Raw genomic sequence first — 19,044 nt, 5'->3', positions numbered from 1 at the left:
CCAGAGACCGGACTTTATGGCCTGTCGCCGCTCTGTGTGAGGCTGGGTCACTGTTACCAAGGGCAACCACAAACAAACAGGGCTGCACCGGGCACACCTGCCGACGTGGCGCCGGCTGCCTGCTGGTATCAGCACCCTGTCCCAAAGCCAGCGGGCGGGCAGGCGAGCGGGACAGAGGCGGGACGCGGGGCCCTTGCACCCCAAGTGACTGTGCAGCAGGGAGTGGGAGGACAGGTGAGTACACGAGGGTGAGGGAGGGTAGAGGAGGGCTGTAAGAGTGTGCGGCGTGTGTGAGAGCGAGGGTGTAAAGAAGTGAGTGTGAGAACACAAGAGTGTCTGTGAATGAGTGTGTAAGGATGAGAATGTGGGTGAGCATTGTGTGTGTGTTCCTATGCGACTATGTGTCTGAGTGTGTGCGTGTGCAATTGTGTACATACTACAAAAGCCCAGCCCAGCACTTCACCACCCTGAAGAACCATGGTACTCAGAGGACACCCCAGGGCCGAGCCCAGGTCTGCGGCAAGGCACTTTCTCTGGAGGCATAAGGCCGCCTCTGACAGTCCACAGGCACCTCTGCTCATGTCTGGAGATGAATCCTGGAGAGAGACCACACTTCAGGTCTCCATGTACCTCACAGAGATTTCCTTCCTACATGTTTTCCTCCTCAGGGGTACCACGAAACAATGAGTTCAGCTCTGTTGTCATTGTTTCTTCTTAAATTTTACTTTGGACAAAGCCACAGAAAGAGTGACATTTTTCTCACCAGCTTCTCCAAAAGCATCACTGATGCTCTGTACATCACTGTGTGCATGCAGAAGAGTGCAGCCTCCAGAACCATTGAGAATCCCAACTGTGCTGAGTCCCGTGAGCGAGCTCCCCAGAAGCTCACAAACACACGTGCCCTAGAGCATGTGGCACATACCATGTTTCCAGATGCCACCACCAAAGTCTCCAGCCTGGTCTCTCCTCCTGCCATTTATTCCCACTTGTTTCCCAGATAATTCTGCCCACAGACGAATCCCTCCAGGTTGGCATCAAGCCGACCTGAGCAGATCCAACCTGAGCCAGGATCTTGGAAACACAGATCAGTTCAACAGCAGCAGCCAACAATGACCAAAATGCATTCAGAAACTGAACACTTGTGCAGAGATAGACCCATTCTCCAACACAGAAGTGCAAGACGAGCGAACAGGCTGAACCGATTGGCTTGCAGGCGGGATTGAAGCCAGTCTGCTGAGCTACACCAAGTACAAAGGCCTCACTCTAGGCACACATTGCATCGTTAAATAAAATTACTTTAGCACAGTTCTTTGAATTCCAACCCAGGCTGTGCAAAATCTGGAGTAAAGTTTACCTGTTTTATCTTTGCGAAGATAAAGATTTTGCAAAGGAAATTCACAATGAGATCAAGATTGAAGCAATTTCTTTTCCACGTCAGCCTGTTAAGTCACAGGCCACCTTCTCCCCCTTGCACTCCAGACCAGGAGCTGGAGAAACAGATATGGATGCACCGGCCAAGGCGACTTTACAGTAACAGTGGATACACTGGCCAAGGAGACTTTACAGTAACGGTGGATCACTGGCTGAGGGGACTTCACAGTGATGGGGAGGGGGTGACACCTCCCTTGTCTCTGCACAGGGCAGCAGTCCCGTGAGAGGAGGGGCAGAAACTTCATTATCATCTTTATTTTGTATGACTGCACAGTTTCTACTTCTTTCATTTCATGTTACTGATCGATAAAGTAGCAAGATGTTTCCTGTGCCCATTACAGATGACTGAGAAAAGATAAAAGTCCAATTATCTCTATTTCCATTACTACCATTTATTATAACTAGGGGGTAGAATGATGAGAAGAGGAAAGCTGCCCTCCCCTAGAGCTCACAGTCTGAGAGGGAGCATGTCTGCTGTCTTAGTGGGCTCAGGATGCCATAACTAATACCACAGCCTGAATATACCATAACAGAAATGTATCATCACAGTCCCAGAGACTGGGGGTCAGAGACCGACGTGCCAGCAGGGCCGATATCTCCTGAGCCATCTCTCACTGGCATGCAGAAGCTACTTTCGCTCCTCTCCTTGTCTTCCCTCTGTGTGATTTCCCCTTGTAAGGACACCAGTTGTATAAGGACAGGGCCACCCATAGGATCCCATTATACCTTCACCACCTCTTTAAACCTAGACAGCATATTAAAAAGCAGAGACAATTATTTTGCTGATCAACGTCAATCTAGTCAAAGCTATGGTTTTTCCAGCAGTCATGTAGGGATGTGAGAGTTGAACTATAAAGAAGGCAGAGCATTAAAGAACTGATGCTTTTGAACTGGGGTGCTGGAGAAGACTCTTGAGAGTCCCTTGGACAGCAAGGAGAGCAAACCAGTCAATCCTAAAGGAGATCAGTCCTGAATATTCATTGGAAGGACTGATGCTGAAACTGAAGCTCCGATACTTTGGCCACCTGATGTGAAGAGCCGACTCATTGGAAAAGACCCTAATGCTGGGGAAAACTGAGGGCATGAGAAGGGACAGAGGATGAGATGGTTGGATGGCATGATCAACTTAATGGACATGAGTTTGAACAAACTCCAGGAGACAGTGAAGGACAGGGAAGCGTGGTGTACTCCAGTCTATGGGGTCACAAAGAGTCAGACAGGACTGAGGGACTGAAGGAAAACAACAAAACCTCTTAAAAGACCCCACTTCCAAGTCCATTCACATTCTAAAGTCCTGGGGGTTGAGGTAACTACCTATGCCTTTGGGGCCACATTCAGTCCGTAGCATCCACCATCAAAGGCCTGAGGGGGCCAATGGGGAATGAAGGCCATTCTCACAACGTCATCCAGGCAGATTTGGGAAGGTGGTCTGTAAAAATGCTCCTCTGGGGAACTCCAGTGAGGGGTCCAACACAAACCTCCAAAGAATTACAGACTCCATGCAAAGGGATGGCTCCCAAAATGCCAATCTTCAAGGCTTTATTAACTTACATGCCTCCTTCAAGCACTTTTCCTTAACTTTATCAGGCGTGACCCTGGAATCCCTAATTAGGTTCACATTCCTCAGGAAACTGTTCTCCTACTGAGAGTTAAAGCCCAATTTAGCCTGTCTAATCCGCATGAGAACACACCGCCCTACAAATGCAATTAAGCCTTATTGGTCCCGCCTGTCCCCCCACAGCCCCTGGATGCAGGCGGGGGTGGGGGGGTGGTGGTGGAAGAGAGAAGGAAAATCACTGGGATCATTTCACTATAGTTTCTCTTAGATAAGTCTTCTAAAAACTATTTTTACTTTTCCCATAATTTCTTGCAAGAAGCCCACGCATGGGAGAACACCCCCCCTCCCCACACTGTGACCCAACGGCAAGGCACTTTAAAAACACTGGGTGCACCGCAAGGTGACAGAGGGGGGCTCAGATGTCAGCGGTAGAACGAGGAAGATGGGAGGAGAGTGGGTACTCTGGGGGTCCACTGCTTCAGGTGCAAAGACCAGCGAACTCAAGCTGAGTGCAAGCAAGTGGAGGGCCCCAGTGGCACGAAGGACTGCAAAGCGCCAAGCACACACCAACTCCCCACCTGTGATGTGACCACACAGATGCACCCACCATCAAAACACATCAAGCTGGACATTTATGATCAGTGACCTTTCTGAATGCACGCTTCAGTGCTACACAAAAGTTTATTTTAAAATATATATCTTAGTTTCAAGTGCCACAGAGTCAGCTATGGAAGAACAGAAAAAGCTTAGGACTCTGCTTCAGAGACTGACATTCAGTTCCTAGAATGGCCCCTGCTCTCTCCCAATTGGCCTGAGGGACTCAGGTGGCCCCCTGCTATCTGAACTCAGTCTTCCTGGACTATGAAATGGATACTATCACCTTACAAGAGGGATGTGAACTTAGAGATATCAGGAAAGGCTGTCAAGATACACACTATCAGATTGTGATGGAAACTCCCGTCCCTCCAAGAGGACCATCCTGTCGGGCTGGGAGGATTCTGTCTCTCCCGACACAGACATCCCACAGCAATGGTCAGACGGCATTTCCTCAGGATGCAGCTGCAGCAGCAAGACTGCCTCTGTCATCACATTCAAGGTGGAGGAAAAGGAGGGCATCTCCCTGACCCCCTGTTCACCAAGACTTCTCCTTCCCTCTCTTCCCACTAAGCCTCTCCCCGTCCCCCAGCAAGCCCCTCCCCTCTCTGCCAGAAAGCCCCTCCCCTTCCAAAAGCCCCTCCCCTCCCCTTTCGCTCCCAGCAAGTCCCTCTCCCTCCCTTCTTCCCCAACTTAGCCCCTCACTCCCCTCCCCTCCCCTCTCCCCTGCAAGAGGCACCAAGCTCTTTCCTTCTCTCTCATTCTACAAGGACACCTGCAAGGCTGGGAGGTCTTTGCAGACAGCAACACAAGAAAAAGAACCCTTCCTTCAGGCTTAAACAACTCAACCAGAACAGCCTAAATAACAACACTTTGTTGTACAAGCTAGGTGGAGCCAGGAGAAACAGAGTCAGGAGCTGCACCAAAAATTCAGGACAAATACTGTGTGTGCTTTTGCTTTTTTTATGAGAAGAGCTTAGAAATGCTATGACACCACCCCCATGACTTTGTAACACTCTCCTTCTTGTTACAAAGAGGAAAGGAAGAAAAGGCACCTACAGAAGCAACAGTTTTTAAGGACAGAAATGGTACATGCCACAAAAGGGGAATACCAAGGAAATTTCTCAAAAAATATTTTGTCAAAAGTATCTAAGAATAGTACAATGAATAACCTAGTTTTTGCCAACTGTCCTTTGATCCAGGGAAGGACTGATAAGGGAGAAAAAAAATGACAAATTTTAATAGATCATAATTTATCATCAAATCTCAGAAGAAAAACTTAAAACTTTAGCATTAGGCTGCACAGGGCCAGCTAGCTCATTCTGAATGTCCACATAAACATGTCCCACTAAACCCACAGGAGTTCACCCTGATGAAGCTAAACCTCCATCCACATTTGCAAAATCCTACCAATGGTGTCACTCTCCACCCAGAATCCCAAAAGGAAAGCCTAAGAACTGTCAGCAACCCTGTCCCCATCTGGCCAGGACACCAATCCTATCTGCCAGTTCTTCCCCCAAATGCTCACGAATTCCTTCCAGTAGCCTCCTCTGCCAGAATAGGCTTCGACCCTTGTTGGGCACCACTAAGCTTCCAGAGGGCTCCTACAGCCGGGAAACTCCCCAAAAAAACACTTATTAAAAGTAAAGAAGAAAACCTCTACAAGGACAGAATCTCTGACTTCATAGCCTGCGGGAGCCACTCACACAGTCTACCTCCCATCCTCCAAAAAGAAGCTCTTATGAGTTTATTCTAATGATGGTCTACGCAGGGGAAGGGGAAGCCGACAGCCCAGAGCCCAGTGCCCAGCTCTGCTAGGACAGAAGGGAGGCCGGCTGCCTCTGGAAGTTCCTGGGGGACTAAGGAGTTGAAAGGTGCAGAGATACACAGGACACATGAGAAGGCCAAAGTCAAAACACCTAGAAACACACAAAAATGAACGGTGCCAGCTGTACCCAGAGGTGACCAGAAGGCATCCCAGGAGCTATTTCTGTGCTTGAAGGAAGATGGGAGGCAGGCACTTCCTGAATCCTGGCTCAAAATAAATAGCTTTCCTAGAGGAAAAACAAAGCACAGAGTGCAACTGGAGTTTAATTTTACAGATTAAAATGTGAAGGCGGGGACTCAAATGCTTAGTTGATTATTTCTATCCTGTTGCTACAAAAGGAGAAATGGATTTTTAAAATATGACACCTATCCTCTAGAAGTAGCTACACAAATATAAAACCAGCAACTTGATTAGAAACGTCCTTCTCTGTGTACGACTATAAGCAATTCTGGACAAGAGGCCTGAAGATGCCAACACAGACCCCCATGAAACACCCACAGACACACTCTGGTCATCACCAGGGCTGGGTGAGCCACATTTTGGGTTGTGACCTCAGTGCTGGCCCTCTGTTCTCAGAGGCCCTCAGCCTCAAGGTGCGGTCCATAGACACACATGCTAGGGGGTGGCCTGCAGTGGGGGTGGGGGTGGGGGAGCTGCCACAAGGCACAAGGTGTCCAGATATGGGGGGAACAGGCCCAAAGCCAGCACCCTGAGCATGGGACCTGCAGAGATCCCTGAGGCCCACCCACAGGGGATAGGGGACAATGAAGTCATGCAGGGTTCTGTCACCTCTCCCAGCCTGAACCTAGTGCTTAGGACACAACAGACAGAAAAGCAGCAGAGAGAGGATCTCGGAGAACAAGAGCTGGCTTGAACCTGCTCTACTGGAAGGCTCGTTTCACTGGCCAGAGTTGGACCTCATCCCCAAAACCACCAAGCAAGTCCCAGGAACCTGCCTCTTCGTAGACCACATGCTAGGACCTGAACAGACAGCATGGGCATGGCAGGAGGGCACCAAGAGGACCATCTACGGATGCACGGAGGACACCTGGGCATCTAGGGCACACTGCCTTACTCCTTTTTGTAGGAGGAGACACCCACACTCACAGAGCTGCCATGTGCTATCAGAACCCAGCCCCAGGTCCAAGGGCCCCTTCCCCTGTGGGTCTCATGGCTTTAGGAGATGTTTCTGACAGCTACATGTGGAAATTTCCACTTTCTACTTCTATTCTCCCAAAAGGAGTGCAGGTTACAGGGAAATATCAATACAGAATCATCTATTACAGAATCTCATGAACCAGTGAATCCAGTCACACCCAGAAAGGAGGGAAATATTCACTGAGTGCTTTTCCTTGTTTTTGTTTACATTTGAGTGACAGATGCCCACAGAAGCCTGGCCCCGGGACAGCTCTTCCTCCACGACTTGTCCCAGGCTGCACAAGGCACACTCCACAGCCGGACTCCCGCCCTGCTGTCTGACCCAGAACGAGCACACGCTCCATGGTTACTCTCCTCACAAAGGGGGACGTCTGCTTTGATCTGAGGAGTCCTGGGTGCCCTTGCTCTGTCAGCAGAGCCCAACTGCACCAGCATCCTGATGCCTTGCAGGCAAGGCACCTGTCCTCTCCCGTCTCTGGCCTCAGCAAGCAAGCTTGCTTGACTGCATCTAATTGTCTGTTGTGTAAGTTCTCCTTTGCAGTTCCAATAATTAACTGGGATCAATTTGCTAAAACAAAATTTCAAAACATTACTGCTATCATTCCTCCCATTCCCCCAAATCCTACAGATGTGGGGGACACAGGGCAATGGCTAATTTGTCACAGGGCCCTCACCCAAGGTCTCTCTATAAAGGACTATAAGTTGTGCTGGCTGAAGATGATGGTGAGGGAAGGGCTGTTTTTGAACGAACCTTCCCAAATATACACATTTAAATGACTGCGGCTCTTCAAAAGTCACCTTGAGACACTTTACACGTATTCCAGTTATCGTGTTATCAATTAAAACTGACAAAACTAAAATCCTGTTACAACTGCCTTCTGGTCTGAGTCAGGTCCTGGGGAAGAGGCACGACTACAGGCAGGGGCGACCAGCACAGCGTTCCTGTGCCAGGATCCACCTTGGGATACACCAAACATCAAGTCCTCCCCTAAAGCATGGAGCCAAGCCACTAATGAAGTCACAAAACACATGCTCCCAGGATTCTAAAAGGTATTCTGGGAAACTCGAGCAATGCCCAGGCTCAGGCGCCCCTCCCCTCACAGATGAGGTTGCCAACCAAGAATCTGTGACAACTGACCCCAGAGGATCCCCTACCCAAGGGTTTGGCTCCCACGCTGGAGTGAGAAGGATGTGGTTCAAAAGTAGGCTCCAAGGGTGCCCCCAATGTCCTAGGCTAAATAACAAAGTACATTAGGACCCACAGAGGCCCAGGCTTCCTCCTGCTGCCCTCCCCACCCCCAGAGGACCCCAGTCCATTAGGTAACTAGCCAAAAGGCTGAATGTGCAGCCAGGGAGTACAGATTCACATTAGGTATGTGTGGAAGCCACCTTCTTAATCACTATGCCATGTGGAATGAAAAGTGATGATTTAGAGAAAGCAGAAGAGCATATTTGTATATTACATGATTTATGTAAAATAAATCTATTTCAAAATAAGATTGTAATTTCCTTCTGGGCTTTTCTGAGGAAGGACTAGTTAATTCTACATAAATATAGCTTTATAGCTTAAACTTTGGAGAAGGCAATGGCACTCCACTCCAGTACTCTTGCCTGGAAAATCCCATGGACAGAAGAGCCTCGTAGGCTGCAGTCCATGGGGTCGAGAAGAGTCGGATGTGACTGAGCAACTTCACTTTCACTTTTCATTTTCATGCATTGGAGAAGGAAATGGTAACCCACTCCAGTGTTCTTGCCTGGAGAATCCCAGGGACGGGGGAGCCTGGTGGGCTGCCGTCTATGGGGTCGCACAGAGTCGGACACGACTGAAGCGACTTAGCAGCAGCAGCAGCTTAAACTTAGGCTGCACTAGAGAACAAATCAGTCGTGAAGGAGTGAGACAGTCAACTACATAGCCACGTGATCGTATCACCTGGCCACGTGCCACCACCAGCTTCAACAGCCTGCTTCCTCTCATGTAATGTCTGCCAGTCTGTCCGGTGCCCAGCAGGGTCTGGTAATGCCCACACACAGAGAAGTGAGAATAAAAGTTGGCACCAGAACCTCCTATAGCAGTGTTGTTCATGGGATGAGCTTCTCCAGTTTACAGTGATTCCATCCTGCTGGCCACTTTCTACACCCTGGAGGAGAGTTCCATGACCCCACAATCAGATTATTTGGGATTTAAAAACATGAATTTTTCATATGGAGGAAACTGCCATGCTTCTATTTTATATATATATAAAGCTTATATATAAGCTAGGAGAGTGCTTATATAAAATAGCACTCTCCTAGCACAGCTGCATGGGCGTCCCTAGTGGCTCAGTGGTAAAGAATCTGCCTGCAATGCAGGAGACCCAGGTTCGATCCTTGGGTCAGGAAGATCCCCTGGAGGAGAGCATGGCAACCCACTCCAGTGTTCTTGCCTGGAGAATCCCATGGACAGAGGAGCCTGGCAGGCTACAGTCCGTGGAGTCACAAAGAGTCGGACACGACTGAAGTGACTAGCAACAGCAGCACAGCTGCATATGGCTTGTTGACAGAAGAGCAGATCCAGAACCGTCCAATAGGAATTCACACATGGGGCCGTTCCCCAAACTCTGGCCTTAGAGTAACAGTTTCCAGTGGGACAACAGCCACAGCCATGAACACACCTTTAGCAAATGAAATGTGTCAAGTGACTTTTCTACTAATTATAATAAGTCAAAAAAAGATCAGTGAGGACAGTCTAACAGGAAAGGGATCTTACAGGAAAAGAAACAAAATTGCCCAGAAGAAGAGCAGAACTTACTAGGGCTTGCTGGTGCTTCTGATCCCAGTGACAATGTGCAAAAAACAAAAAACAAGACAGGGAAGCAACAAAGATGTCCTTCACTGGGCGAACAGATAAATAAACCACGCTACATCCAGACAATGTAATGTTACTCAACACTAAAAAGAAATGAGCTATCAGACCATAAAAAGACACGGAGAAAACCTAAATATATACGACTAAGCGAAAGAAGCCAGTCTGAAAAGGCTATATACTATACGCTGCCACTTAGCTGCTCAGTCATGTCCGACTCTCTGCGGCCGCATGGACTGCAGCCCACCAGGCTCCTCAGTTCACGGGATTTTCCAGGCAAGAATACTGGAGTGGGTTGCCATTTCCTCCTCCAAGGGATCTTCCTGACCCAGAGACGGAACCTGTGTCTCTTGCATTCTTAGCACCACCTGGGAAGGCCATATGTACTGTACACTTCCAAATATATAATGTTCTGGAAAAGGTAAAACTATGGAGACTATAAAAAGATGGGCAGTTTCCTGGGGTTATGGGGGAGGAGAGATGAGCAGGTAGAGTACAGAGGATTTTCAGGGCAGTGAAACTACTCTAATGATACTGTAACGATGGAAACATGTCATTACATGTTTGTTCAAGTCCACAGAATGAACACCACCGAGAGTGAACCCTAACATAAACCATGGACTTCAGTTAATAATATTGCATTGATATTGGCACATCCATTGTAACACGCGCACCATACCGGGCTGTGTGGATGTTGATGGTAAGAGGGATATATAAATTCTTCCTACTTACCACTCGATTTTATTATTTTACTATCAGTTTTTTAAAAATCAAAAGCCAAATATCAAAACACAGGCACCCACCTGTCTACTGAGGGTGGATAAATGAAATCCTCTACCTGGACTGGCCCCACCCCCTGGTCGGTCCTGGATGGGTGGCAGGCCAAAATGGACCTGAGGTCAGCGAGCTACATCTAGGCACCCAGCTCGGGGCCTGACTGACAGCAAATCAGGAAACGTTTGTTGAATTGGGCAGTTTAAAAATTAACCACCTCTTTCCTTAGTGCAAGGAGTGGGAGGAGGAGGGAAGGGAAGTGTAAACATTCAGTGAGAGGCCAGGTCAGGGTGTGCAGGTAGGACATGGCTCTCAGGTCTTGTTTCCTGGTGGGCAGTGTGACTCTTTCAAGGCTCAGGGTCACCTGTAAGGCTGGGATGAGGACACAACGACCTCTGAGGGAGGCTGTGACAATCAAAGTTAGAAAAGCCACAGTTCAGCACCTCACTGACAATCCCACAATACCGTAGCTGGTTCTCATTGCTTCTGAGCACCCATTAGGAGCCAGTCACTGGTTAGGTACTTCGTTATTGATCTCATGTCACCCAAAACCACCCTGCTGGATTACAACCACCCATCATGTTTCAGATGAGACCGTTAAGCTGCCTGTGTATGCGAGGACCTGGGGTGATGAACACACAGACCCTCACAGGCTCTGTCCTCAACCAACCAGGACTTTTATGAAAAAATTCTCGCTCTTTCCTTTCTGCCAACTCACAGCTCAGCCCCTATATGGGGCCTTACATTTGCAAAAACCTAGTGGAGGTATAGTGCTCACACCCACTCACCAAAGCTCAAGGAACCCCATCTCTGCCACGTCTAGGGAGTGCCCCACTAGTGACCCCATCCCCCAAGTGTCTCCTCACCATGGTCTGCTTTCCTGAAACAGCTTTATTTCTTTTCTCCTACTTCCTTTTTTCTCTTACCAATGAGTCAGCCAGAGGCCAGGAAAAAAACAAGATACAATGCCCAAACAGCTCTCGTGGCACCCATGAACAAGCACAGCCTCCCAGGGAGCAAGATATTTGGAATTCCAAACTTCCCAGTAATTATACATAACTCATTCTGCTTCCTTAGAATTTAAATAATTACCATAATTAATAGCTAAAAGCAAGCTGATTCAAGTGGATTGTAGATGTATTACTCACCCATTTTACACATGAAGAAACTGAGGCTCCAGGGAACTGGACTTGCTCCAGCACACGAGAAGGATAAAAGCCCAGGTTTCTGCCTCCATGTGCCCTTGGACAGCAGGGCCTCGCCTGAGGGGACATACTGCCCAACAGCCAAGAAGAAAGAGACCCTGGTCCTAGCTCAAGGCTCCATTCCCCTGCCTGAGCACCCAGTCCATGGTTCAGTCCCTTTTTTGCAGGGTGGCTCTCTCCTTCCATATCTCCGACTCTACCAAGGGGACATGCTGGGCCCGGCTGGGAGTCTCTGCTGGACAGCAGCATGACGATGCCAGCAGACTCACCACGTAGTAACATACCACACGATGACATGCGTGCTGTGCCCTCCCCTCCAGTGTTCCCAGCACACAGACCCACAGACCACACCATCCCCAAGTCAGTCATCACAGCAAAGCCTGTGCTTTCAACCAGAGCTTCACCTAAGTTTTGTCAAAGAAATCTGGACACACACAGTTAGGCACAGATGTGCAGTGATTAAGGACCCAGCCGTGTGGGGGAGCCGTGGCTCAGCTCCTGGGAGACTGAACTGCCTACCTCCCACCCCACACTGTGCTTATCTTCAGGGGCGGCTGAGAATTTATGGTCTGCTCAGCAGTACCGCCATTATAGTTCTGGAATAAGAAGAGTCTTTGTTATTGCCAGTGGCATTCTCTCCTGCCATTCAAAGCTGCGTTATCCAAAAAAAAAAAAATGAATACGGATACATTTCCCCCTCCACCATGATCTAATAAGAATAAAAGCTTAACTATCCCAAGCAAACTGCCAATTATTGTGGCTAGAAATGCCATAATCAGTGATAGTTAAGGCTTTTGGAATAGTCTTTGAACCAAAGAATTCAATCCCCTAAGTGGCCGGCACCAGGTCTCCTTGGAGAATCGGTGCCAAGGGCAGTGGGGCTCAGTCTGCAACAGTGGGTCAAGAGTGGCCAGCCAGAGTGTCACATGAGAAAGTACACACAGGCATACATACACAATGTATGCTCACACACATGCTGGTGTGTGCACATGTGCACACATGCACGATAACACAGGACAAATAGGGTTCTGGGCATGGCTCTCTCCTCTGCCCTACGTGGTGATGTGGATTTTACATAACTCATTCCACTTCCTTAAAATTCAAATAATTACCCTAACTAACAGCTAAAAGCAAGCTGATTCAAGTGGATTGTAGATGTATTATTCACCCATTTTCAGTTCAGTTCAGTCGCTCAGTCGTGTCCGACTCTTTGCAACCCAATGGAACTGCTGCACTCCAGGCTTCCTTATCCATCACCAACTCCCAAAGCTCATTTTACACATGAAGAAACTGAGGCTCTGGGGAACAAGCTCCGAAGTACAAAGCTCACTGTAACTGGGACTCTCAGGGGCTGGGGTTCCGTCCAAACCCTCACCAGGTAAATGGGAGAAAACCCTCTTGGAAATCTGAAATGTACCCCCAGGGTGGCATCGTCCACACCTCCACTGCTTACAGGAATCTCTGCTCTGACACACACACACACATTGTTCCTTGGGTTGAAAGTACATAGCACGATGGAGGGTGGCAAAGCAGACCTAAAATAACCAAGGTTAGAAATCAGTCACTCCCAGTGCTAAGAGTGAGCAAGAACGCCTGGCCTTGGACAGAAAGGGGAAGCCTTCTCCACAGCGAGATCGGAAGTGACAGCAGAAGTGCCCCAAAGCCCCACCATGGGGCCTGATCTTGAACCGACTAAAGCACACATCATGTGACATCTCGGAAGAGAATGGGATTTGGGCGGGGTTGTGGGGGTAGTTGGCCAGCTTGGGGGCTGGATAACAGAGCAGTATTGCACTCTATCTTAGCTTTGCCACTTCCCCATGAGTCCCGAATGCCCCATAACAAAAAGTTTAATAAGAAAGTTCGTTCTTTTAATCTCTTTATTGAAAAAAAGCAGGGCTAGAGCCACCTGTGACTTTCCTAGCTTTATGTGTGTGCATGTGCCCGTGTGAGTAAACTGCATGCATGTGTGTGAAGTGTGTGCATGTATGGGGCATGGGCGAGTGTGGACTGTGTGTGACTGCACGTGCATGCCTGTGTATACGGTGAGGAGAGTGGAGGAAACCAGGATCCTCACACGGAGAGCACACATGTGAAGTCAGCCCACAGTTCCACAAAGCTGGCCTCCAACACACATTCCTTCCACTCAGAGCCCAACCAGGAAAGGTTGACCCATGAGGTCCAGAGCAGCGACAAAATCTCAAGACTCTCTAAACCCCATCTCCCTGGACCTCCAGCCACAGGGCGACCTGCAGGGCATCTGAGGAGGTCCCAGAAAGGAGAGGCGATGCATGGGCCCTGGCCCCACTGAAGGTAACATCATACCTGGAATGTAAGAGAGATGCAGACACCGGGACCCACGTGGAAAACCAGGGCTTTATCTAGGGGTGCCTGCAGCTTCCATATGCCATTTCCAGGCCTCCTGCTGCTGCTGCTGCTAAGTCGCTTCAGTCGCGTCCGACTCTGTGCAACCTCATAGACGGCAGCCCACTAGATTCCTCTGTCCCTGGGATTCTCCAGGCAAGAATACTGGAGTGGGTTGCCATTTCCTTCTCCAATGCACGAAAGTGAAAAGTGAAAGTGAAGTCGCTCAGTTGTGCCCAACTCTTAGCGACCCTATGGACTGCAGCCTACCAGGCTCCTCCATCCATGTGATTTTCCAGGCAAGAGTATTGGAGTGGGTTGCCATTGACTTCTCCTCCAGGCCTCCTCATTCCCCACTAATTAAATCTCTGCACCCAACCCAGCACCCCAGACCTCAAGTGTTTCATAGGGCCACCCAGCAATTTAACCCTTCCAGGGAATGCACAAATATAGGACAACTTCCCTGATTCAGGGTTTCCATACTTCCATGACTGCCTGAAAATCCCAACCCATCCATGTATGTGCATGCTAAGTCGCTTCAGTCATGTCCAACTCTTTGCAACCCCATGGACTGCAGCCTACCAGACTCCTCTGTCCATGGGACTCTCCAGGCAAGAATACTGGAGTGGTTGTCCGTTTGTCCTCCACGGATCTTCCCAACCCAGGAATCGAACCCACATCTCTTACATCTCCTGCATTGGCAGGCAGGTTCTTTACCACTAGCACCACCTGGGAAGCCCTCCAAATCCCATGTATGAACTACATTCAAAAATGAAACCAGAAAAATCCCCAAGGCCAGCCATGGGCCCCAGACCCTACCCAGCCCCTCCCTACCCTACAACAGCAGCACCTCAATGTGATTAGAAAGAAGGGATCATGTGATGTGGAGAAAGGGTTGTGACATGGCCAGGACAAAATTACCAAATTCTTTTCTGAAACCAAATTCTTAAGAGTTATTTTTCTATAATTAAAAACACGGATTTCATAGCTCCTCAGTTTTTTCTTGAGATGAAAACTATACACCCTATCAGAAAGCATCTAGCAGCCATTTCTTAAAGAGTTTCATTTCTGTGGCTACGACCCAATGCAGTCTCCTCCCATACACATCATTCAACACAGGCCAATTCGGCTCCAGAAGCCCCATGGGAGAGCGATGTAACACTTACCTTGGCTTCACATTTCTTGTGACAGGAATACTTGCAGGCTGCAAGAGAAGGAAAAAGAAGGTGTGTTGAGCAGTCTCTCCATACTTTTTACGTTTCCATCTGTAAATTCTTGAGAAAGTCCAGACAGAGGGAGGTTGTTTTTCACTTAGGACACAACACTGAGTTCAACAGAGCGTGGGGTGGATGGACATGGTGTCCAGGAACCCAGCCACCTCTGCAGTGTCAGCAGTGGCCCAGATGGCGCAGGGAACTCTGGACAGGAGTTACGAACACACTGGCTCTTCCAGGGGTTCAGGCCACCAGATCAGCACCTTGGGAGGAGAAAGGCAGCAAAGCTGAGCAGTAGAAAGTATCAGTGTTTGCCTGGAAATTACAGCTTCTCCCTGAAGAAAGGAGAGAAACTTGAAAATGCCCCAGAAGACTCAGGACTGGCGCCTTTAAATTAGTGAGAAATTGGACATTTGCCTTCCACGCTTCTTCCACTTCCGGATGACCTAAGAACTGACTGTCAGAACAAATCCACATCTAAATTCCTGCAGGGGATCCTTCAACCCAGGCCATTGTGAGGACTGAGAGAGGCATGTGCTGGTTCGGAGGCCCCAACAATGCAGAGAGAGCTGGAACCAATGCGGATTTCACAGGCCCGCCCTCCGTGGTCTGCAGCTGTGCCTACAGGACATGAAAGCCTCCCCCCACCAAAGCAGCTCGGGGCACTGGGGCCTGTCTGCAGATGCTCCCATGCAGAGACAGAAGGACGGGGAGACAGTGCGGAATGAAGCAACTGCACCAAGTAAGTGCAGTACAGGCACCCCTGTGGGCTCCAAGCAGGCATCTATCCGATAAACCCAGGGGGTGATTGTGGGATAGGGGACAGGGATCTAGGCTTGGGGGCACAGGACCTGGGGGCTTTCTGGCCCAGCCTGGCTGGGCTGCCCTAGGTGGAACCAGGCCTCTTTCCTCTTCCAGGGTTATGGTGATGCCAAAATGCCATCATCCAAGGGACCCTGCTTTGAAACTGCAAAGCACAGCATCAGTGTATAGAAGTGTGGGGTCCTGGAAGAACAAGGCCTGAGGTCAGGAGATAGGTCCCAAATTGCGGTCAGCACTTCAGGGCCCAAACTTTTCATCCTCTATGTTTTCTGAAAGCCCTAACTCACAGCCCACCTCGGACTGAATGAGGGTGAAGCAAACTAATAAAGAAAAAGAGCCCGTGGCTGGGGATCCCTGGAACTCCAGCAGGGAACAGCCAGGGGTATTATCTTTGCAAGATCTAGTTTTTGAGCTCTTTCTATGCATCCAAAGTTTGTGAAATTATTCACAAAGACAAATATTTATTCTACATCTTCTAATGGGTCCACCCAGAAAAGGTGATGAGTGATTTTCTAATCAAGATAGGCTAGCCATTGGAATAAAGGGGCTTTCACACCAGATTAAAATCTTAGACAGAAGGACAGCCAGGGGCAGAGGCCAGCAGGAAGAACAGAGATAGAGACGAAGGCAGTTGAGGGGCCCTCTGGCCTTTAGGGAAGATGAGAATTAGCGGAAATGCAGTGAAGACTTCCCCGGCTCCAGAGGAAGCTCTATCTGCACACACTGAATGGGGCGGGCCGGACCACTCAGCAGCCAGGACACAGGCACAGCCTCCTGTGGCAGCCAGCCCCTGAGATGGCCTCAGGGCTCCTCCTGGAGCCCGTGTCCCCGTGCGTTCCCTCACACAGTGACAGCAGGTCGTGTGACAAGGCAGGACGGTGGAGGGTGTGGCGAGTGACCTCTGCTCTGGGCTCCTGGACCCCCACTCTGAGAGGAACCCTGCCCACGTGTGAGGCACTGAGACAGCCCTGGGGAGGAGGCCCATGGGAAGGAATTGAGGTCTGCCGCCAGCAGCCAGCTGGGAAGCCACCTGGGAAGCAGGTCCTCCAGCCCCAGGAGAGCCTTCAGATGATGCAGCCTCCTAAGAGACGCTGAGCCAGCACTGCCCGGCCACGTGACTCCCAAATTCCTGATCCACAGAAATGGTGAGAACAGAAGCTACTGCCACAGTAAGTCACTAACTTTGGGAGTAACTGGTTACGCAGCAGATCAACAAACCGATTCAACCCAAAAAGGAACTCTGGTGTGTGGAACCACGACAGTGGTATGAAATAGTCACGGTGGATGGCGCACTGGGCTATGACAAGAGCCTTAGGCCATTACAGGGCAAACCATCACATTCACAAAGGTTAACTAATCAGACTGAATTGCATAAACCACCAGAGTCCTAAGGCGAGGATCCTGAGAGGTGGACCCACTGTTCCTGGGATGTAAGCCGGTAACCCAAGTATTATGAACTTTCCACCCAACAGCCAAGCACCACAGATGGTCCCTCAGATTCAGATTTCAGTTTCCACATATAAGTGATACCATGCAGTATTTATCTTTCTCTGTTTGACTTAGCACACTGCTGTTTCATGATGGTGAATGGCAGGATTTCCTTCTTTTTTCTGCCTGAATAATGTTTTATCACCTTTTCTTTATTCAGTCAACCATTGATGGACCCTTGGGCTGTTTCCATGTCTTGGCTATTGTAAATAACACTGCAACCAACGTGGCATCTATTGAAGATACTGATTTTGTTTCCTTTCACTATATACCCAAAAGTGGAACTGCTGGATCATATGATAACTCTATTTTTCACTTTTTGAGGAAATTACATACTGTTTTCCATGATAGCTGAACCAATTTATATTCCCATCAACAGTGTACAAGTGTTCTCCTTTTTATTCTACCCTAACCAAAGCATGTTTTCCCTTGTGTTTTTGATGACAGCCATTCTGACAGGTGTGAGGTCGTATCTCACTGTGGTTTTGATTTGCATTTCCCTCAAGAGAAGGGGGCGAGAGAGGATGAGATAAGTGGATGGCATCATTGACTCAATGGGTATGAGTTTGAGCAAACTCCAGGAGATAGTGAAGAACAGGGAAGCCTGGCGTGCTGCAGTCCACGGGGTCGCAAATAGTCAGACACAACTGAGCAGCTGAACAACAACAACAACAGGATTAGTGATGCTGAGCACCTCTGCATGCATCTACTGGCCACTTTTATGTCTTCTTTGGAAACTGAGAAACTATCATTTGAGTTTTGGTGTAATATCAAAAAAGAATATGCTTTCCTTTCCAAATATGTATCTGTATAGAGCTAGATTTTCTTCAAAGACTGCAACCAACACAACATATTTGGGATGGTTAATTTTATGTGTCAAGTTCACTGAGCCACAAGATGCCCAGATATTTGGTTAAACAGTATTCTGGGTGTGTCTGGGAGGGTGTTTCTGAATGAGAAAAGTATTTGATACTGTAGACTGAGTGAAGCAGATTGTCCTCTCCAGTGTGGTGGGCTTCATCCAATTCACTGAGGGCTTGTAAAGAATAAATGGTGAAGTAAGCTGGCACATCGGTCATCTCTTGCTGCTGATTAGAACTCAGACAAGAACTACACACTGGCTCTTCTGGATCACAGCTTGCCAACTACAGACAAGACTTAGCCTCCATACTGTATGAACCAATTATTTGCAGTAAATTTCTTTCTCTATATACATCCTATTGGTTCTGTTTTGCTGAAGAACCTTAACTGATACCATGCTGAAACAGACTGATTGCAGAAGCAGCTAGGGGGATCCAGCCAACTAAGTCACACATAACGTGCACTCAATTTATGTGCATAAAGTAATACTATTATTCTTCTCATGGCATGTAATGAGGAATAAAAGTGATATCAAAGACCCCTTTCTGCCATGGAAAAAGAAGTTACTGAAGCAATAAAGAGGAAAAAATATTTATATCCACAAATGACATTCAGAATGGCTACTGAGAAATCATGACTTCTAAAAAGCTAACCTGTGACAATGCTTATAATGTTGCTCATATGTGCTCAGTCATGTGCGACTCTTTGCTACCTAGGGACTATAGCCCGTCAGGTTCCTCTGTCCATGGAATTTTCCAAGGCAAGAATACTGGAGTAGGTTGCCATTCCCTACTCCAGGGGATCTTCCCAACCCAGAGATTAAACCTGGGTCTCTTATGCTTCCTGCACTGGCAGGCTGGTTCTAAACTCTATAAAATCAGACATGTGCAATGGACAGGTCCACA

At 48.6% G+C, this 19,044-nt stretch overlaps 1 protein-coding gene across 8 annotated transcripts in view; it reads right to left on the bottom strand.

The window, feature by feature from the left end:
• The window catches only part of TNS3 (tensin 3), a 223,522-nt gene that overhangs the window by 151,470 nt on the left and 53,008 nt on the right, over positions 1-19,044 (bottom strand). For all 8 annotated transcript variants that reach the window (XM_010829019.1, XM_010829021.1, XM_010829015.1 and 5 more), the window contains one exon: positions 14,921-14,958. Coding sequence is in view for 3 of the 8 variants with exons in the window: in XM_010829014.1 (XP_010827316.1) it covers positions 14,921-14,958 (38 nt within the window). In the remaining 5 variants the exon portion in view is untranslated. The remainder of the gene's footprint in view (positions 1-14,920; positions 14,959-19,044) is intronic.

Source organism: Bison bison, unplaced genomic scaffold (genome assembly GCF_000754665.1).
Source record: "Bison bison bison isolate TAMUID 2011002044 unplaced genomic scaffold, Bison_UMD1.0 scf7180017864499, whole genome shotgun sequence".
Classification (NCBI taxonomy): Eukaryota; Metazoa; Chordata; class Mammalia; order Artiodactyla; family Bovidae; genus Bison; species Bison bison.
The sequence above is the reverse complement of the archived record's forward strand: the minus strand, read 5'-3'. Positions and strand labels throughout refer to the sequence as shown.